At 36.3% G+C, this 23148-nt stretch overlaps 1 protein-coding gene across 6 annotated transcripts in view; it reads right to left on the bottom strand.

Moving 5' to 3' along the window:
* XRCC4 (X-ray repair cross complementing 4) overlaps window positions 1-23148 on the bottom strand; it is a 277860-nt gene that overhangs the window by 48598 nt on the left and 206114 nt on the right. The window contains exon 8 of one of the 6 annotated variants that reach the window (XM_043913540.1): window positions 10105-11840. The exons of 4 other annotated variants lie outside the window; for them this stretch is intronic. In XM_043913540.1, the coding sequence (XP_043769475.1) occupies window positions 11771-11840 (70 nt within the window). In that variant the 3' untranslated portion in view covers window positions 10105-11770. Of the gene's footprint in view, window positions 1-10104; window positions 11841-22074; window positions 22100-23148 lie in introns of those variants that run through there. One more of the 6 variants, XM_043913541.1, reaches the window with a different exon arrangement.

The raw sequence follows: 23148 nt of genomic DNA, 5'->3' as shown, positions 1-23148 counted from the left end.
TGCTGTTTGGGAGTATTTTATCCAGAGTAGAACTGTTTTCAAAATTGGAATCAATCCTCTCAAACCCTGACATAGCTTTTAAAAATAAGTTTATATAATATTTGTTCTAAATTCTTTGTTGTCATTTCAACAACCTTCACAGCATCATAACAGGCTTAGATTCTATCTCAAGAAAATACTTTCTTTGTTCATCCCTAATAAGCAACTCCTCATCCATTCAAGTCTTATCATAAGATTGTAACAATTCAGTCACATTTTCCACTTTTAATTCTAGCTCTCTTGCTGTTTCCACCACAACTGCAGTTGCCTCCTCCCCTGAAGTCTTTAACTCCACAAAGTCATGTATGAGAGTTGGAATCAATCAGTTCCAACTCCTATGAATGTTGGCATTTTGACATCTTACCATGAAATCATAAATGTGCTTAAAGACATCTAGAACGGTGAATCCCTTCTAGGTTTGCAACTTTCTTTGCCTAGATACATCAGAGGAATAACTCTTTATGGCAGCTATAGCCTTATGAAATGTGTTTCTTAAATAAGAGACTTGAAAGTCAAAATGCCTCCTTGATCCATGGGCTGCAGAATGGGTATTTTGTTAGCAGGCATGAAAACAACATTAATCTCATTGTACATTTCCATCAGATTTCTTGAATGATCAGGAGCATTGTTAATGAGCAGTAATATTTTAAAAACAATCTTTTTCTGAGCAGTAGGTCTTAAGAGTGGGCTTAAAATATTCAGTAAACCACGCAGTCAACAGATATGCTATTATCCAGGCTTTGTTGTCCCATTTACAGAGCACAGAGTAGATTTAGCATAATTCCAAAGGTCCCAGGATTTTCAGAATGGTAAACGAGCATTTGTTGCAAGTCAAAGTTACCAGCTACATCAACCTCTGCCTAACAGGAGTACCTTTGAAGAGTACCTTTCAAGCTTTGAAGCCAAGTATTGACTTCTCCTCTCTAGCTATGAAAGTCAAAGGAGCATATTCTTCCAGTATGTGGCTGTTTTGTATACAACTGAAAATCTGTTGTTTAGTGCATCCGCCTTCATTAATGATCTTAGCAAGACCTACTGTATAAGTTGCTGCAACTTCTACCTCAGCACCTGTGTTTCACCTTGCATGTTTATGTTATGTAGGTGGCTTTTTCCCTTCAACCTCATAAAGCAACCTCTGTTAGCTTCCAACTTTTCTTCCGCAGTTTCCTCACTCTCTCAGCCTTCAAAGGATTGAAGAGAGTTAGGTCCTTGCACTGGATTAAGCTTTGGCTTAAGGGAATGTTGTGGCTTGTTTAATCTATCCAGACCATAAAAACCTTCTCTGTATCAGCAATAATGTTGTTTTGCTTTCTTATCTTTCATGTGTTTACTGGAGTAGTGATTTTAATTTCCTTCAGGAACTTAGCCTCTTTGCATTCACAACATGGCTAATTGTTTGGTATAGGAAGCTCACCTATCAGCCTATATCTGTTTTTGACATGCCTTCCTCACATGATATGCCTTTCCTTGAAGGGAAAAAGCTTAATCATTTCTAGCTTCTGATTTCAAGTGAGATATGTGAGACTCTTTCTTTCACTTGAACACTTAGAGGCCATTGTAGGGTTATTAACTGGCCTAATTTCAACATTGTATTGTATCTCAGGAAACAAGGAGGCATAAAGAGAAGGAGAAAGATGGGAAAATGACTGGTTGGGGGAGCAGTGGGAATGCACACAATATTTATTGGTTAGGTTTGCTGTCTTACATAGGAATGCTTCATGGCATAACAGAACAACTACTACAATAACATCAAAGATCACTGTTCATAGATTACTGTAACAAATATAATAAAAATGAAAACATTTGAAATATTCCCAGAATTACCAAAATGTGAAATGGAGTCATGATGGGAGAAAATGCTATTGAAAAATGATTTGTTTGACACATTGTTGCCATGAAATTACAATTTATTAAAAAAATACCTGAGAAGTGCAATAAATGAATCTCAATAAAACAAGGTATGCATGTATTCTAACATGGCAGAGCAAAAATTTTGGGTGAACCTCTAATTAAGGGTAGTAATGAAAGAGAAATGAGGCATGTGTCTGCTTAATCCAAGACTCATAAATACAAGGATCTTTACTATGAAATTGTTTAACAGTCCAGTAATTTTTGGCAGATGGTCTTAAATCAAAGTACTTGTAATATTTTTACACTTTTGGGTAATATCTGTGGACTGTCAAATTACTGTACTATTAAATAAATTTATTTTGTGTCATATTGTTATTGGTTTCATAGTTTTATTTTAACGATGATTCTGAATAATTGTGGTTTCCTTTCTATCTGTTCATCACCCCATTTATGCCAGTTAATCAAGGGTTGACTGTAGTTGAGTTCAAAGTAATTAGTTTTATTATATTCTCAAGTGGTTTCCTGATTTGCCATGCATCATCTGCAAATATTATCAAATTTTTTCCTAGTTATATTTGTAACCATTTTTTGAATTGAAATTGTACTCATTTGAATCATTACCTCGAATCCTTCATTCTTAAGTAGCTTATTCCACATGATATTAACTAAATATAAGTAGGCAATGTGGTGTTCTTTGTCTCTCTAATTGAATTTTCTATTGTGTTATTTTCTTTGCTAGGTGTTTTGCTAGATTATACTTAACTTTCCCAAGTTATTGCAATATACAATTAAAGTTATTTTAACTGACCCATTTTTTAAGATTTGCCATGAAAGAAAACTCTCTTTTTTACAATTTATAAGTATAGTAAATTATTCCTGTTATTCTACATATTTTCCTTATACTTTATTATAATACTACTACAATTATAATCAAAGCTTTCTTAAAAGAATATTTAGTCACTAACCAACGAACCAACATGTATGTGATATTTCCTACACTATGTAGTTGAAAGCTTTGAAATCAAAGCTTTCTTAAAAGAATATTTAGTCACTAACCAACGAACCAACATGTATGTGATATTTCCTACACTATGTAGTTGAAACCTTTCCCCACACATAAATTTTAAAAATAGCTTTAATTTTCCCTTACTGTTAGGAAATGGCAACCCACCCCAGTACTCTTGCCTGGAGAATCCCGTGGACAGAGGAGCCTGGCAGGCTACGGTTCACGGGGTGGCAGAGAGTCACCTGAGACTGAGCACACACACTAGCAGTGTAGATAAAGCATGGGCTTCAGATTGCTACTACCTAGGTTTGAGTCCCTGTTAGCCCACTTACTATCTGTGATTCTCTGTGTCTCGGCCTTCTCATATACAGTTGGCATTTTTATCCCCATTTTATATATGAGAGGGGTTCCCCTGGTGACTAAGACAGTGAAGAATCCACCTGCAATTCTGGAGATGCAGGTTCGATCCCTGAGTCGGGAAGATTCCTTGGAGAAGGAAATGTTGTCATTATTCCTTCCATTATTTTTTGTTGGTAGTATTATTTTTCACCCTCCCAAGAGCTCTTATGAGCTATTTCTCCTTGAATTAGGTCTTCCATAATTTGTTTTCTACTAAAGATGAAATTTGCATGTCACAGTAAGCTGCCTTATAGCCATCTGGTTAACTTTACCCATTAAGTTATTCTGCTTATACCTTTAGTAGAAATTTTGCTAAATTTTAGCTTATGAATTTGAATGGTTATTTTCAATATTTGAAAGCTTAGGTGTCTGCATATCTCTTGCTTAAAAGAACTAAACATTCTGGAGAGTGTGTGTGTGTACATTATTACATGGTGGTTTGGTCACTAAGTTGTGTCTGACTCTTGAGACCCCATGGACTATAGCCTGCCAGGCTCCTCTGTCCACGGGACTTGCCAGGCAAGAACACTGGAGTGGGTTGCCATTTCCTTCTGCAGGGACTCTTCCCAACCCTGGGATTGAACCCAGGTCTCCAGCACTGCAGGCAGATTCTTTACCAACAGTGCTACGAGGGAAGCCTGACATTTTTACATACATTTGTTTTTCACTTAAGAGCACTGGAGAACTGATACAGTACTAAGGAAATTATTAGAATAAAAGCTAAAGGAAGGCAGGATCTTAAAGAGATAAAATGACTAATCCCCCCCCGCCCAAGGACATTTACTGGAACTTAGTGAACTTAAATTGCAGTTTTCACACAATTGTGGGATACAGCGGGGTAGAGACAAATCTTAGGGCTTGTCCAAAGAGGAGACCCTCCCTCATAAAGGTCACGCAAGATTCATTTAGTAACCACAAACCTACTCTTGGGTATATTTGCAGCTCAAATTAATGTGATTTGGGTGGTTTAAAAAAAAATCCTCAATGGTGAATGCGTTATATACTGTGGTAACCCTTTCACAATATCATCATGCTATACACTCTAAATACATTACACTTTCACTTGTCAATTATCTCAATAAAACTGAAAAATAAACAAACAAGAAAATCTCAAACTAGGTAATTTAAAATAGTTGAAGACCATTAGTGCCCCTATGTGGCAGAAGCACTGACAAATATTTTGCAGAGAAAACACCTTTACACTAGGTCTCAAAGAATTCCTACAAGTAATTTTCTAAAAAAAAAAAATGAGTAACACACAGTAAAAAATTACTTCACTCATAAGAAAACAAGGCTTATGAATGAGAACCGAACAAACAATAACAGAAATTGGTTGTGAAGATTTCAAATATTATGACGAATAGAAAACAATAAAATAACAATGCTTACTACATTTCAAAAGTAAAAGATACTCAAGAACAATAACAGGAAACTATAAACAATGATAAAGCATATCTGGAGAGAAACACACATAATTTCTAGAAATAAAAATACAATACCTGAAATTAAAAATTCAGTGACCAAGCTTAAGAGATTAGCCTTTCATATATGAAGAGAAAACTAGTAACCTAAAACATGACTAGGAGGAACTATGTGGAATTCAGCATGGAGAGTCAAATAAAAGTAACGAGACATAGAAAATAGAGTGATGGCCTAACCTAAGCATGATTTGAGCAGCAAAAAAAAGGGGCAGAGAGAATAAAATAGAAGAGATATCTGAAGAAATCAAGATTGAGTAATTTTCAGAACCAATTATTCCCCTTAGAAGTCACAAATCACAGCAAAATGACCAAAAAGAAATTTACATTTGGATGCGTAAGAGTGAAACTTTAGAATACCAAAGACAAAGAGGTAATCTTACAAGTAGCCAGTGAGAAAAGGCAGATTACGTCCCAAGGAGTGATTGTGAGAATGTCAGGAAATGTTCAGTTTCCCATGAAATTAAATCTTAGTTTGTTGAAAGAAAATAACTGCTAACCTAAAGTCTAGCTTCAGTAGAATTTTCTCAAGAGCACAAGTTAAATAAGGACATTTTCCAACCAACTAAACTGAGAAGTTTGCATCTAGTAGAGTATTATTGCTTGGAGAAAGAAATGGCAACCCACTCCAGTATTCTTGCATGGAAAATCCCAAGGACAGAGGAGCCTGACAGGCTACAGTCTATGGGGCTGCAAGAGTCTGACACAACTTAGTGACTAAACCAACCACCAGAGTATCATTAAAGGAAATTTTGAAAAATGTATTTCAGATAAATGGAAAATAATTCCAGAGAGCTGTTTTAAATGCAAGTTCTAAATTCAAGTAGAAAAACAAAAACAAAAACAGTGAAGGTTACAAATTTGTAGATAAATTTAAATGATTTAAATGAGCACTGGCTATACATACAAACTAATAATGAGAATGTCCTTTAAAAAAAGACTTAAAATGTCCCCAAATACACAAAAATAACACTAACTTTGTGGGAATTAGGGATAAAAGGAATTTAAGGGAATAAAATTTAAAGGAGTTAAAGTGTTCCAAATACTGAGTTCTCTAAAGGGAGCAAAAGTATAATTGATTGACTTTTACAATTTCATAAGTTAAGAAAACATGTTGGAATTGGAGAGTAGTCACCGAAAGAAGAAAAACATTATATGTCCCCCAAACAGTAAAAAGACAAAAACTATCAGATGAGATAAAAAACAAAAGCAAAAAATGCAGTTAAATGCAGTTCATCAGAGAGATTTCCAAAAGGTAAGGATACAAAAAAGTAGAAAGTAAAAAAGACAGAAAAATATAAATACCAGGTAAATGCTAAAAAAAAGAAATCTCCCCTGGCTATATTAATATCTCTTATTGAGATGAAGAGCATTACTAGAAAAAATGAGAATGATTTGATAATAAAAGATTTCATTTTTCAGGAATATTAAACTATTTTATCTAATAATATACTCACAGGTTGTCAACTACAAAGAAATATAGACAAGCTTATTATAGCTCACTTCAGTTCAGTCACTCAGTCGTGTCCAACTCTTTGTGACCCCATGGACTGCAGCACGCTAGGCCTCCCTGTCCATCACCAACTCCTGGAGTTCACTTAAACTCATGTCCAATTAGGTCGGTGATGCCATCCAACCATCTCATCCTCTGTCGTCCCCTTCTCCTCCCACCTCCAATCTTTCCCAGCATCAGGGTCTTTTCTAAGGAGTCAGATCTTAATATCAAGTGGCCAAAGTATTGGAGCTTCAGCTTCAGCATCAGTCCTTCCAATAAATATATAGGACTGATTTCCTTGAGGTTTGACTGGTTTGATCTCCTTGCAGTGCAAGGGACTCCCAAGAGTCTTCTCCAACACCACAGCTCAAAAGCATCAATTCTTTGGTGCTCAGCTTTCTTTATAGTCCAACTCTCACATCCATACATGACGACTGGAAATACCGTAGCCTTGACTAGACGGACCTTTGTTGGCAAAGTAATGTCTTTGTTTTTTAATATGCTGTCTAGGTTGGTCATAAGTTTTCTTTCAAGGAGTAAGCGTCTTTTAATTTCGTGGCTGCAGTCACCATGAAGTCACCATGCAATCATCTGCAGTGATTTTAGAGCCCCCAAAATAAAGTCTGGCACTACTTCCCCATCTGTCTGCCATGAAGTGATGGGACAGGATGCCATGATCTTAGTTTTCTGGATGTTGAGCTTTAAGCCAACTTTTTCACTTTCCTCTTTCACCTTCATCAAGAGGCTCTTTAGTTCTTCTTCACTTTCTGACATAAGGGTGGTGTCATCTGCATATCTGAGGTTATTGATATTTCTCCCAGCAATCTTGATTCCAGCTTGTGTTTCATCCAGCCCAGCATTTCTCATGATGTGCTCTGCATATAAGTTAAATAAGCAGAGTGACAAAATATAGCCTTGATATACTCCTTTTCGTATTTGGAACCAGTCTGTTTTTTCATGTCCAGTTATTATAGTAGTGAAGGATTTTAATGCATCTCTTTTTAGGAAAATGGATATGGATATAGATTTTAATATGAAAATTAACAAATCTGATCCACCAGACATATAAAGAACATTGTACCAAACAAATGCAAATGTAGACATATTGTTTTCTAGCACATATAGAACATTTATGGTACCACAAGAAAATTTTCAACAAACTTCAAATGACTGAATTCATATGGTATGTAGCCTAAACTTTGCCACTTATTAGTTTTATGACATTGCTGAAGTTCTTTAGCCTTTCTGAGCTTCAATCTCTTAACTTCAAAATGGGGCAACAATGGTATACAAACAATGAGAATCTAACAAACAATGAGAGGTTGTTGGATTTTAAAATAATGAATTTAAACAAGGAAAGGCATGATTAGATATGCTTTATAAAGATCATTTTCGCAGCAAGACCGAGAATGGCTTTAGAGAAAGCGGCAACTAGAAGGAGGAGATGTGTTAGGAAGAAATTATAATACATCATGCAAAATGCAGGGTTGGATGAAGCACAAACTGGAATCAAGATTGATGGGAGAAATGTCAATAACCTCAGATACACAGATGACACCTCCCTTATGGCAGAAAGCGAAAAAGAACTAAAGAGTCTCTTGATGAAAGTTAAAAAGGAGAATGGAAAAGTTTGCTTAAAACTCAACATTCCAGTTTTTTAAGGAATCTCCACACTGTTCTCCATAGTGGCTGTACTAGTTTGCATTCCCACCAACACTGTAAGAGGGTTCCCTTTTCTCCACACCCTCTCCAGCCTTTATTGCTTGTAGACTTTTGGATAGCAGTCATTCTGACTGGCGTGTAATGGTACCTCATTGTGGTTTTGATTTTCATTTCTCTGATAATGAGTGATGTTGAGCATCTTTTCATGTGTTTGTTAGCCATCTGTATGTCTTCTTTGGAGAAATATCTGTTTAGATCTTTGGCCCATTTTTGATTGCGTCATTTATTTTTCTGGAATTGAGCTGCAGGAGTTGCTTGTATATTTTTGAGATTAATCCTTTGTTGCTTCATTTACTATTATTTTCTTCCATTCTGAAGGCTGTCTTTTCACCTTGCTTATAGTTTCCATTGTTGTGCAAAAGTTTTTAAGTTTAATTAGGTCCCATTTGTTTAGTTTTGCTTTTATTTCCAATATTCTGGGAGGTGGGTCATAGAGGATCTTGCTGTGATTTATGTCGGAGAGTGTTTTGCCTATGTTCTCCTCTAGGAGTTTTATAGTTTCTGGTCTTACATTTAGATCTTTAATCCATTTTGAGTTTATTTTTGTGTATGGTGTTAGAAAGAATTCTAGTTTCATTCTTTTATAAGTGGTTGACCAGTTTTTCCAGCACCACTTGTTAAAGAGGTTGTCTTTTTTCCATTGTATATTCTTGCCTCCTTTGTCGAAGATAAGGTGTCCATAGGTACGTGGATTTATCTCTGGGCTTTCTATTCTGTTCCATTGATCTATATTTCTGTCTTTGTGCCAGTACCATACTGTCTTGATGACTGTGGCTTTGCAGTAGAGTCTGAAGTCAGGCAGAACTGCCATATGACCCAGCTGTGTATGACTGTGTATGACTGGGCATACACACTGAGGAAACCAGATCCGAAAGAGACACGTGTACCCCAATGTTCATCACAGCACTGTTTATAATAGCCAGGACATGAAAGCAACCTAGATGCCCATCAGTAGACAAATGCATAAGAAAGCTATGCTATATATACACAATGGAATATTACTCAGCCATTAAAAAGAATACATTTGAATCAGTTCTAATGAGATGGATGAAACTGGAGCCCATTATACAGAGTGAAGTAAGCCAGAAAGATAAACACAAATACAGTATACTAACACATATATATGGAATTTAGAAAGATGGTAATGATAACCCTATACACAAGACAGAAAAAGAGACACAGATGTATAGAACAGACTTTTGGACTCTATGGGAGAAGGCGAGGATGGGATGATCTGAGAGAATAGCATTGAAACATATATATTATCAAGTGTGAAACAAATCAGCAGTCCAGGCTGGATGCATGAGACAAGTGCTCAGGGCCAGTACACTGGGATGACCCAGAGGGATGGGATAGGGAGGGAAGTGGGAGGGCGGTTCAGGATGGGGAACACATGTAAATCCATGGCTGATTCATGTCAATGTATGGCAAAAACCACTACAATATTGTAAAGAAATTAGCCTCCAACTAATAAAAATAAATGAAAAAAAAATCATCACCTAAAAAAAAAACCCAAATTCAACATTCAGAAAATGAAGATCATGGCATCCAGTCCCATCACTTCATGGCAAATAGATGGGAAACAATGGAAACAGTGAGAGACTTTATTTTGGGGGGCCTCAAAATCACCTCAGATGGTTACTGCAGCCATGTAATTAAAAGATGCTTGCTCCCTGTAAAAAAAGCTATGACCAACCTAGAAAGCATATTAAAAAGCAGAGACGTTACTTTACCAACAAAGATCCATCTAGTTAAAGCTATGGTTTTTCCAGTAATCATGTATGGATGTGATAGCTGGACTATAAAGAAAGCTGAGTGCCGAAGAATTGATGCTTTTGAACTGTGGTGTTGGAGAAGACTCTCGAGAGTCGCTTGGACAACAAGGAGATTCAACCAGTCCATCCTAAAGGAGATCAGTCCTGAACGTTCATTGGAAGGATGATGCTGAACCTGAAACTCCAATACTCTGGCCACCTGATGAAAAGAACCGAATCACTGGAAAAGACCCTTATACTGGGAAAGACTGAAGATGGGTGGAGAAGGGGATGACAGACGATGAGATGGTTGGATGGCATCACTGACTTAATGGACATGAGTTTTGCAGGCTCCAGGAGATGGGATGAACACGGAAGGCTGGCATGCCACAGTCCATGGGGGCGTAAAGAGCTGGACACAACTGAGCAACTGAACTGAACTGATAATACATCAGATGAGAAATAATGTGGACTTAAAAAGCACATCAAAGGACATATCTTCACAAGTATCTATCTTCCTATTTATAATTTCAATCCCAAAGAGAACTAACAGAAACTAGGTCTACTAAATGTATAACTATTACTTTAAAATTCTTTGGTGAATAACAGAACGTTAAAGCACACAATTTTTCATTCATTTAAAAGAGATAATATAAGGGGCAATCTTCAAGGCAAATGTCTTTGTGACATAAAAAAATGCAACTGAGTTATGGTATCCTTTATATACATATATACACACACACACACACACACACACATATATTACATAGATACAGGTATAGTTTTTTTTTAAATAAGTCTATTTTCAAAGTATTCTCTTTTTCACTCTTTAACATTGTCTAAAGTTTAATAATTCTGTTAGGTACTTCTTCACAGCCAATCGCCTAAAGCAAAGACACTGCTTATTTTTGTTAACTGCTATTAACAGATACTTAAACTACTTGCATATTAGTGTAGTCATTAAATAATCTTATAAAACTCAAAGAAAAATATTTCTATGCATAGATTTTTGAGGGAATTAAGTTTGTAAATACAAATGAAGCTAGTACTAAGCTCTATTTTCTTTATAATTTTTATTTACATGGAATTTGGCCTACATGAAAATATATGTAATTTAAATTTAAACAATGAAATTGAAATTAATCTGAAAATATATCTGTGTAGCATAAACATTATATATGAACAAGGTCCCCCCCTAAGTTAGCTTTGCTTTTGTTTTCTATCATGGATTCAAAGGCTGTAAGTGGTAGGAAGCATGATTTAAATTTGGGAGGAATAACACTTAGCTGGTGTAAATGATGCTTCCCAAGTAGTGCAGTGGTAAAAGAATCTACCTGCCAATGTAGGAGACACAAGAGACGTGGGTTCTATCCTTGGGTCAGGAAGATGCCCCAGAGTAGGAAATAGCAACCCACTCCAGTATTCTTGCCTGGAAAATTCCATGGACAGAGGAGCCTGGCAGGCTACAGTCCAGAAGATCACAAAGAGTCAGACACAACTGAGCACCCATACATACACATACACACAGTGTCAATGACAGTGTTAATAAGGATAGCTACTGCAGAGAATGCCACGGTGGCGTATCTTTGCCAAAAGAGTTCTCATTTCTCATAGTACCAAATTAACTTTCATTTTCATATCCTATAAAAGAGTGTCATAATTAAATTGAAAGGAAATGAAGTTCATTCAGAGTGAAAGGATGTGCTGAAATAAAATGTCAGAATAAGATAAATGGAACAGGCAAAGAGGTAGATGTGACTCCAAGGGGTCTTACACATTGTCTCAACCAATCATTTTGGAACTCTTCCAAATAATACATCAAATTAAAGTCAATCCAAGAGAGAAATTTGTAATTTAGATAATTTATACTTTGGCATAGGCAATGCTACATATTTCTGATGCTGCTATCTGGAAAGAAGAGCAGAGAAGAAAAGGAGATCAAGGTCATGCTTATTTGCAACGTCTCTCTTATCTCCTGCTGGAAAGCATCAAACTGGGTCTCAAAACTGACCACACATCATCCCTTTCATCTTTCATCTGGATTCGTGCAGCTTCTCCACTGGGCTTCCAGAGTTCCACTCTGGTCCGCTTTCAATCTACCACAGAGCAGAAAAAGTGATCTTACAAAGTAAATCAAATAAAATTCACTGTTTAAAACTCTATAAGTTTCCCAAAGCACACAGAATAAAATCTGCACTCCCTTACTTTGAGCTCTAAGGTCTGCATGATCTGGCCTGTCTACCTCTGCAAGTATGTGGGTGTGTTACTTCCTGTATATGTTGCTACCCAACCACATTGAGTTTCTTCCCACCTTAGAACCTTTGCATATACCATTCTGTTTTCAGTGAATACCTCACTCTTAAAAGCCTACTCCTTATGCTTACATGAAGCTTAAATATTACCTGTCTTGAGTCTTTCCTAACCATCCATCTCAACTCCCTGTTTTGTTTCCTTCTTAGCATACATCATGCATACAATCATTTTTTATATTTATCAACTTTTCATAAAGTTTTTCACCTAACATGTAAGCTCTTTAGTGACAGAGTGGTGAATGTCTTTTCTAATGGCACCTTTTTATATATAATTTCTTATTACAGAAATATAAGGTAGATTATTCTATATGTACATCATTATTTTTTAACTCTGAAATAATAAGACAGTGTTTTAAAAAGTATGTTCCATACCAATGCATGGTGTTTGGTGAAAACGTGATCCTAGGTCAAAGAATTGTTTGCAAGTGCTACAAACTATATATTCTTCCTGAGGGTACCTGATGCATATTAAGATATTGAAAGCTTCCAGAAGTAAAGAAATCTTTTTACTTTTACTCAATCCATTGATTACTGTATTTGTAGATTCTACAAACTCCTTCATTTCCTTACTAAGTAGCATTTATTAACCTCTTGAGATATTAGTGTTCAACATAAGAAACTTTGAGAAATGATACTACAGAGTTCCAGGGAAGAACAACTTGTCCACTGTCTTCTGTATTTACTTACCTAAATGAATTCAAGGATTTCATCACAGCACCAAACAGTTCTCCCCCAAATCCCCCTATTCTAAAAATGTTTTTTAAAATGTTTCCCCAAATGTCTTAAGATGTCCTAAAATGCCTTTAAAAGTTCTGAAAAATGTCAAGAAGTGGAAGAAAAGCATTATCACTAAAGCGGTGCTTAGTCGCTCAGTCGTGTCGGACTCTTGGCGACCCCATGGACTATAGCCCACCAGGCTTCTCTTCTGTCCATGGAGTTCTCCAGGCAAGAATACTGGAGTGGGTTGCCATTTCCTTCTCCATCACTAATGCCATGAACTAGTAATAAATCATTAAAAATTTACACACACCTAAAATTCAGGCCTAAATCCAGATTTTCTATTTTGTGTGTTTTATTTTTGAAACATGGTTCTTTAACCATATCTATGCTAGGACTTCCCTAGTGGCTCAGGCGGTAAAGCGTCTGCCTACAATGCAGGAGACCCGGGTTCGATCCCTGGGTTTGGAAGATCCCCTAGAGAAGGAAATGGCAACCCACTGTAGTAGTCTTGCCTGGAAAATCCCATGGATGGAGGAGCCTGGTAGGCTACAGTCCAAGGAGTCACAAAGAGTCAGACACGACTGAGCGACTTTAATTCACTTCTTCATGCTCATTTAATAGTTACTATTATCATTATTACTTTGCAGTGTTTTTTTTTTTTTGCTTGTGATCTAATAAGGCAACCAGAAGTTTTCTCAGTTAATTCCTACAAGGCTGCTCAGAATTTGCTGCTAATGGTAATATTTGCATATGGTTTTTACAGGCCACACATGTTCTTTGGAGTAATATACATATTACTTGAATGTTCACTGACAATAAAACATTTATGTTTAGCCAGTTTACCAGAAGTTTCACTGATAGTCATAAATACTTGGAATACATGGCTTTTTATAGCAGAATATGTTGTTGTTTAGTCACTAAGTTGTGTCCAACTCTTTTGTGACCCCATGGACTGTAGCCCACCAGGGTCCTCTGGCTATGGCATTTCCCAGGCAAGAATACTAGAGTTGCCATTTTCTTCTCCAGGTGATCTTCCCAAGCCAGGAATCAAAACCACATCTCCTGTACTGGCAGGCGGATTCTTTACCCCTCAGCCACCAGGGAAGTTCACAGCATACTATGGTGAAGATAAATTTCCACTGGTAAAGCTACTACTTTATCTTTACTCTTTTTTTTTTTCTTTATTTTTACTCTATCTTTGAACTATTTTGGTTCAAAAACCAAAAAATTTAAACCTTGGCATCCAACAATACTGAGTTTCTATTGCTCCCATTATCTTTTGATCATTTCTTTGGCACAAAATGCTTACTTGAGCAGAAAAATATTTCTAAGTTTCTTTTCTGTAATTAGGTACTTTCGTAGATATACATGCCACTGGTTAAGGACAAGTGTGTCTGTTCATCTACTAACAGATGGTGTAAACAGTCATGGTTATTTCTTTTTTGTCATATTTTATTCTTTATTCAACAGAGTATTTAAAGTACTATTTATATCTATCTACGATAAAAAGAGAAAAAGACAAAGTTAAACATCTTTTCCATTTTAGAAAAGAGATTTAAAAAGAGGTAAAATTAGATATTAATCACATTATTAAAATGTATAAATGATATTATTTTATAAAATTAAGCCAACTTTAAAATATCTATACATTGGTTTCTTTTATAGAGTTAATTTAAAAGAAACTTTTGTAATCCACTGTCGAAAACTGCTTTTGTAGCTAAGTATTCTTGTATAGTTTAATCTTTTTCTGGGGTAATCTAATGTAAAATCATATTCATTCTCTCATTTATTAATTCAACAAATATTTCATGTATGTCTAACACTCAAAGTACAAGTATCTTACTAAATGGCATGTGTCTTACTAAATGGAATACAGAAGTCGCTGGGGTGCTACTTCAGTGTTCAAGCAGTTTAAAAATTGAGTATAGAGATAATTACCATAGATAAATAATAGACATTTATCCCACAGATAATTCCCATAGATAAATACCAGGTAAATAGATTAAAAATTAAAGGACACTTACCACTTAATAGCTTACAAGCTCAAAGAGGAAAGGTTATACTCATAATTTCCAGGGTAAAAGAGGTGACTTTTGAAGGCTAAGATTTTAAAAGAAGTAGGAAATAAGAATTTCCAAGCAGAGAGAACAATTTAGGAAAAAATATATATAAAAGTGGAGGGATGAGAAATATTTGTGGAATTTCAGTAAATCTAACTTGAGAACAGTAACTGTAAGTAAAATATAGCATTGTATTAGGAGGTAAGATTGTCAAGGCCTGGTCATAGAAGAAGGACATCACTCTCTCTGGGAGGAGAGGAAAGAAGCTACAGTGATACATAAGATGAATATGATTGGTGACAAATACCAAGGAGTGGAGAACATCTACTGGGTCAATGATTAGAGACAAGTCTCCAAAGTGGTGGCCTGGGAATGTAACCATTGAAAGAATGGCTTAGTCAGCTGACAAAAATGGAGATCCATATCCTCATTTACATTTAAATTATAATTGTCAAATAAAATTACATTGAGCAAGAAATGGGTCAATAATAAGGCTCAATATTATTTCTATTGTTTATGACAATTGGAAATAATTCTACTCAAGTTAATATACTGAATTTTATTTTATTTTTTAAAATTTTTTTTTGTGTTCCCCATCCTGATCCCCCCTCCCGCCTCCCTCCCTAATATACTGAATTTTAAAAGATCACTTCATCCGGTCACTAAATCTACAATAAAGACTTAAGTTCCTCTATTTTCCTGTGAACTAAGAAAAATCCAAAATATATTTTTGTCAGTTAGTCTACAAAATGAATAAAAGACACACATTTGATGAAATTTTGAATTTATGAAAAAATAATTTAATTAATATGCAATTAATCAAACAACTAAACCAAAAGAAAGAGGTGGGTGGTGAGGGGAAGAAAAGAAAGAATCATCTGTGCATTCAGTTCAGTGGGATGCTAACTGGCCTGTAAAAATGAGAATAAAGAAAGAGTCCTGCTGCATTTAACTTGCAGAACTAGAAATTACTATTATCTACAAAAAGAAATTAACTCATTTCATTAATTATGGAAATACAGTATAATTCAAAATGTCATTTATATGAAATATAATAATGCCAGTTCATGACCATATGGCAAACAGTGGGGAACTGAAATGTGTATTTAAAGACTTACTTCAAATTACATATTGGAGCTTAAGTATGTGGTAATGAATATCATGAGACACTGAATTCTTCAGCAGAAAAACATCTAGTCAATCCCAATTATTCTGGGGGATACTTACTAGAATTAGTAATAATCATAAACAGAAAGCGCTCTCTGCAAGTGTTTTCCAAAATTCCATGAGACACTCCAGTAAAAGGTGTTTTAAATTCAAACACACTAGCAAAATGATGATTTAAAAAGGCTAACATGCAAAGAAAGGTTCACTGTGAACCTCAAGGAAGGGCTATAGCCTGTAGTTTTCAAAGCAGATGGCTAGGGAACATGTTATTTGCCAGACATTTTTATTATTTCAAGTAGTAAACTCTGAGATGCTCCTCTGTGAGAAACAATGTGATTCACTTTTCTCTACAAACTGTGGTAGTTTTACTTCACTTTTCTTTGCATCTCATTCACAGAATGTCCTCTAGTCCCATATCTTGCCTCACACCTCAAGTATCATATAACACACACACACACACACACACACACACACACACACAATGAAAGTTGCTCAGTCGTGTTTGACTCTTTGCGACCCCATGGACTATATAGTCCATGGAATTCTTCAGGCCAGAATACGGGAGTGGGTAGCCTATCCCTTCTCCGGGGATCTTCCTGACTCAGGAATCGAATTGGGGTCTCCTGCATTGCAGGCAGATTCTATTCCAGCTGAGCTACCAGGGAAGTCATACACACACACACACACACACACACACATATAGTTACATTTATGTAAATACAAAACTTTAAATATGTATATATCTTTCATATCTATGTACCTATAAAAATTTACACTCCCTGAGCAAAGCCCAAGGATAGAGTTGTCTTCTCCTTCCCTTTAACCCAAACCAAAAATCTTAACACAAAATGCCTCCAAATCAGCTGTCATACAAAAGCACCTAATAAATTAAAATGTTTTGACATATAAAGCTGGTAATAAGCAGGTATACAAAAATTTTAAAAGAATAGGGCTATTTAATCTTAATCTAAAGAAATAAATCATAAACAGTATTGTGGCAAAAGGGGAGATGAAATTTGAAGGTGGATAAAATCAAAGGAAAGATGTTTCTATTCTGCTCATCCAATAACTATTTTATATCAGCATCTATCTACCTTGCTTACATGTAAGTCCAGTAATAAATTTTCATCCAAGGGAAGCACTGCAATTATATTTTGAGAAAAGTAGTTAAATTTTTCATTGTTCTTCTCCCACCCTTCCCAACACAAAAGCAAAAAAAAAAAAAAAGAAAGAAAGAAAAGAAAAGAAACAGAAAATAGAGAAAGAAAGAGATAAAGAAAACTCAGGCAAATTTTATAGGAAAATGACAAATCTTTTGAAATACATATTTTATCAATTTTATAATTGCATAATCTTAGTGTGAATTGTGACACAGAATTATATAATTTATGAGCTGAAACTCTTACTAATGACCTGGTCCCATATTCCCATTTATGTATGAAATTTTAAAAAGAGGGAGAAGTGATAAATGAACTCAAAGTCACACAAACCTGTGGTCTAACCAGAGCTTAAAACCCAGATGTTTCAATTCTTTGTACTTTAGGCTTTCCAATTCACCAGAATGCCTCCTACATTTTATTTTGTTTTTGAAAATCTTCACACATTGCAGAAAAATAAGATACACTAATACATTTTGTGTTTGTGTTCTACGAGCCTAATGTTTAAATATTAATAGCTACCAGTAATGTTTAGTTTATTTTCTACCTGAATTTATTCATATTTATCTGCTGATTTTGAAGTCTTGACAACACTTGCAAAATCTACCAAAGCTGAATGATTACAGAACACAACAAAGTAATGATTGTGTACTTCTCCCCTTTAAAAGTGACACTGTTATTATCATGAATAAGGAAAAGCACATTTTTACCTGCCAATATTCATGAGGGGTGGCAATTTTGCAGCATTTTATAAATCTCTGAATAGTGGATACTGATAAGAGGATAAAAATTCAATTTTTTAGAGAACAGAAAATTGTGAAGAATTTAAGACTTCTTTGTACTAATTTAGAAAATCCCAGAGCCCTCTAAATTATTATATGAGCTCTTAAATAAGAAGTCATGAATAATGAAAGATTTCCTTTTGTGCAGATAATAACGTGAAAGAGATTCTTTCCAACTAGCTTTTGGTCATGAAATGACCAGCTTGAGCCTTAATAATGTGCTTTCTAAGTTTCCAAGTAATGAAGATTTGTTTTCAGCAGAGAATCCTTATAAGACACGTGGTACAGAATATAATCAGAGTACTTGGAGTGTAGCAAAATCATCATAAATATTTACAAAAGGAACGAAATAGACATTTAAGTTTTGATTTTGTTAAGCAAATCAATAAAAGTATCGACTTTATATACCATCCTACATAATGTATACATAATCCCATTTTTATAATTTCTCCGTTGTTAAAACCAAATGTAGTCAAGACTGTTTCAATTCTCTGTTTTGGATTAAGTAAATTTAATGCATTATGTGAGGGAGATGTCTGGTTTCATGTCCGATTTGTAAAGAGGTTGGAAGTTATCACTCCTATCCTTACAAATAAAGTTGAAGAAACTGAAAATCAGTCACTTTTCTTGGACCAACCAGATAATCGAGTTTGCAGAGCAAACCATCACCCTCAAACCTGGAGAGAGAGGTTAATCCAGAGTATCATAGCTGAGATGTGCTTCTCTGAAGTTGAGTACCCTGGAACCATGAACTGTTAAATGGGAATTTTAGTGAATTGCTAGAAGATGAACGTAGACTAGCTTGAGAGTAAGACACTGGGGGCGGGGGCGGGAGGCTGAGTTTTGGGGAATCCCCACCCTTTCCTGGATTTTGCCTCCAGGAATCCCACCAGCTTCTCCAGATGAAGATCCAAAAAGGATCCTCTCCTGATTCTAGCAGGGGTTAGAGAATAAGTCATCTTTGTGATGACTGATAGAGACTCTCCAGAACAAAGGCCTACCCTCCAGGGAAAAATACTTGATCTGCACTTCTCACATGCTTCAGTTCAGTTCAGTCGCTCAGTCGTGTCTGACTCTTTGCTAACCCATGAATCGCAGTATGCCAGGCCCCCCTGTCCATCACCAACTCCCGGAGCCCACTCAAACTCATGTCCATCAAGTTGGTGATGCCATCCAACCATCTCATCCTCTGTCGTTCCCTTCTCCTCCTGCCCCCAATCCCTCCCAGCATCAAGGTCTTTTCCAATGAATCAACTCTTTATATGAGGTGGCCAAAGTATTGGAGTTTCAGCTTCAGCATCAGTTCTTCCAATAAACACTCAGGACTGATTTCCTTTAGGATGGACTGGTTGGATCTCCTTGCAGTCCAAGGGACTCTCAATAGTCTTCTCCAACACCACAGTTCAAAAGCATCAATTCTTTGGCACTCAGCTTTCTTCACAGTCCAACTCTCACATCCATACATGACCACTGGAAAAACCATAGCCTTGACTAGATGGACCTTTGTTGACAAAGTAATATCTCTGCTTTTTAATATGCTGTCTAGGTTGGTCATAACTTTCCTTCCAAGGAGTAAGCGTCTTTTAATTTCATGGCTGCAGTCACCATCTGGAGTGATTTTGGAGCCCTCAAAAATAAAGTCTGACACTGTTTCCACTCTTTCCCCATCTATTTGCCATCAAGTGATGGGACTGGATGCCATGATCTTAGTTTTTTGAATGTTGAGCTTACGTCAACTTTTTCACTCTCCTCTTTCACTTTCATCAAGAGGCTTTTTAGTTCCTCTTCACTTTCTGCCATAAGGGTGGTGTCATCTGCATATCTGAGGTTATTGATATTTCTCTCAGCAATCTTGATTCCAGCTTGTGCTTCATCCAGTCCAGCATTTCTCATGATGTACTCTGCATATAAGTTAAATAAGCAGGGTGACAATATACAGCCTTGACGTACTCCTTCTCCTATTTGGAACAAGTCTGTTGTTCCATGTCCAGTTCTAAATGTTGCTTCCTGACCTGCATACAGGTTTCTCAAGAGGCAGGTCAGGTGGTCTGGTATTCTCATCTCTTTCAGAATTTTCCGCAGTTTATTGTGATCCATACAGTCCAAGGCTCTGGCACAGTCGATAAAGCAGAAATAGATGTTTTTCTGGAGCTCTCTCGCTTTTTCGATGATCCAGTGGATGTTGGCAATTTGATCTCTGGTTCCTCTGCCTTTTCTAAAACCAGCTTGAACATCTGGAAGTTCACGGTTCAATGAAACTAAACCATGCCGTGTGGGGCCACCCAATGTGGTGAGAGAGACCCATGTCAGACCATGGTGGAGAGGTCTGACAGAACGTGGTCCACTGGAGAAGGGAATGGCAAACCACTTCAGTGTTCTTGCCTTGAGAACCCCGTGAACAGTATGAAAAGGCAAAAAGATAGGACACTGAAAGATAAACTCCCCAGGTCGGTAAGGTGCCCAATATGCTACTGGAGATCAATGGAGAAATAACTCCAGAAAGAATGAAGGGATGGAGCTAAAGCAAAAACAACACCCAGTTGTGGATGGGACTGGTGATACAAGCAAGGTCTGATGCTGTAAAGAGCAATATTGCATAGGAACCTGGAATGTTAGGTCCATGAATCAAGGCAAATTGAAAGTGGTCAAACAGGAGGTGGCAAGAGTGAACATTGACATTTTAGGAATCAGCAAACTCAAATGGACTGGAATGGGGGAATTTAACTCAGATGATCATTGTATCTACTACTGTGGGCAGGAATCCCTTAGAAGAAATGGAGACCTGCTATTAGGTCAGCTTATTTTGGAGTATACCATTTAGATGTGGGTCTATATCCTTGGAGAAGGAAATGGCAACCCACTCCAGTATTTTTGCCAGAGAATCCTGTGGACAGAGGAGCCTGGTGGGCTGCTGTCCATGGGGTTGAACAGAGTCGGACATGATTGAAGCGACTTAGCATGCATGCATGCACTGGAGAAGGAAATGGCAACCCACTCCAGTGTTCTTGCCTGCAGAATCCCAGGGACAGAGGGGCCCGGTGGGCTGCTGCCTATGGGGTTGCACAAAGTCAGACACGACTGAAGTGACTTAGCAGCAGCAGCAGCAGCTATATCCTTACCTTGCCGTGTCTCAGTTTTGTCATGAGCTGATTGAGGGTAACAGGACCTAACTTTCAGATACCTAGACCTACCTTGAAAGACTGTTATAAAATCTATGCAGTGAATGCTGAAAACACAGTAGGTGCTAAATAAATTATGGCTGCTGTTATTATTGCTATCACTATTACTGTTATCACAAATATAGAAGGTTGCCTGTATTACAAAGTATATCTTGGAGAATCGCTTCAGAGAACCACTAAGTGAGGCTGAGGATCACCCAGGCTGCTTTGGGCATGGAGTAAAGGTGACATGCTGTCAGACAGAAAAGTATGTTTGTGAGTCAAAAAGGTTAGAGAAGAACTGTAACAGGAAGCTCTTTTAGAGATTTTAGACATGAAGTTGATTAGTGGAGAAACACTGAAATTTACACAGGCAGACCAATTCATAGTCCTTTGGTCCCAAGGGTCACATTTAGATTTCAGTCAGAGATGTGCTATGCCAGATTATTCCAGAACCTCGCCCAGCTATGGATATTATCTTACTAACCAAGAATTAAGGGCTGGATATTCTGACTTTTCGAAAGGAACACAAGCCAAGGGCAGGGGATATTTTATACTAATCCCACTCTGATTCAAACAAACTTTGAAAAAAGTAATAGCAAGCTCCTGTGAAAAGTCATGGCTTTCATTTTGTACATCAGAGGGTACATTCCAGGAGGGTGGAGTGACAGGGGAGGTAATCACAGTCCATGCCTCCGCCCCTCTGGACAAAGCCCAAAGGCATTACCAACAGGACAGAAAAAATGATACCATGCAGAAGTACAAGAACATACTCATGGTTTTCAACTGAATTTATTACTTTTAATTTACCAAAGCTATTGTGATGAAACAAACATCCCCCTCACTTTGATTGATATTAATTTGTTGCACAATATGGCACCATAGCCAGTTTCTCTTTGACGGCAGGCTATTTCCCAAAACTATGAACAAACTAGAATGATTCTGAAAAGATACTTACTTTCAATTTTTTGTTTCTGTCAACCAGTAGGTCAAAATAAGCTGCAAAAAAAATTACATAGAGATTCCGAAGACAATGTAACGATCTGTTTTTATTTACAAAAACCATAGCAACTCCCACTTTACTCTCTATCTAATCTCTTCTTCCTGGTATAGGCCAATAATTCCCAGATTTCAACTCTATGTTCTTTACAGTTTTAAAAAATTATTTTACTTTTAATTTAGTAAGTCATACATGAATATATTTAGACTGTACTTTAACTAAAGCTAAAATCTTCTTTGAGATACTCACCCCTGTCCCCAATCCCAATCCTCACCCATCAGAGGTAGCCATTATGAACAGTGTATATGTAAAATTTCAAAACCATTTTGTACCAATAGAAAATATTTGGTATTTTACGTTTTTTAAAAAAAATATTTGTCCTTATAATGTATGTACAAGCTAGCAATTTGCTTTTATGAAGTTATAAGAAATTTTAGGATATTCACATTTATTTATAGAGGCTAAAAGATTAGTGGAAATAATGGTGGATACACAGCAGGTTCTATAAACCTCTGCACAGCCATGAAATTTTGGGTATCTCACTAACCTCACTATCCTCACTTTTGAATAATCTTTCATCTCCCTCTCTCACAGGTTTTGTGTAAAAACTAAATGAAGTAATACATGCGTGTGCTCCAAAAGCTGTTATATATATATATATATGAATAAAATATGGCTTCTTATCTGGAAAATGAACTCAAATAGTGGCTACTACTCTAAAACTATATATTATAGGTATTTCAATAGAAATTTTAACCAAAAAGTGTCACAATATTGTAATTTTCAGCTAGTGGCACAATGTTTTTAGCTTTGAATGCTTCATTGGTAGCACTGCACTAAAGATTTAATCATGAGATAATAACATTGCATGTAAGTTCAAGTTATTAATTTGTTTACAAATCCAATTTAATTTTTAAATCTGTGAACTTCTGTGCTTGATTCCTAGAGTAAATGACTAGCAGCCCTAATGTGTTAAAACAATTAGAATAACTAAATCAGAAAAGAGATTGCAAAACTATGACATTTAGAAATATTTTAAAATTTGTCC

Source organism: Cervus elaphus, chromosome 9, assembly GCF_910594005.1.
Source record: "Cervus elaphus chromosome 9, mCerEla1.1, whole genome shotgun sequence".
In the NCBI taxonomy this organism is placed as follows: Eukaryota; Metazoa; Chordata; class Mammalia; order Artiodactyla; family Cervidae; genus Cervus; species Cervus elaphus.
Note: the sequence above shows the minus strand (reverse complement) of the source record. Positions and strands in the feature narration are given on the sequence as shown.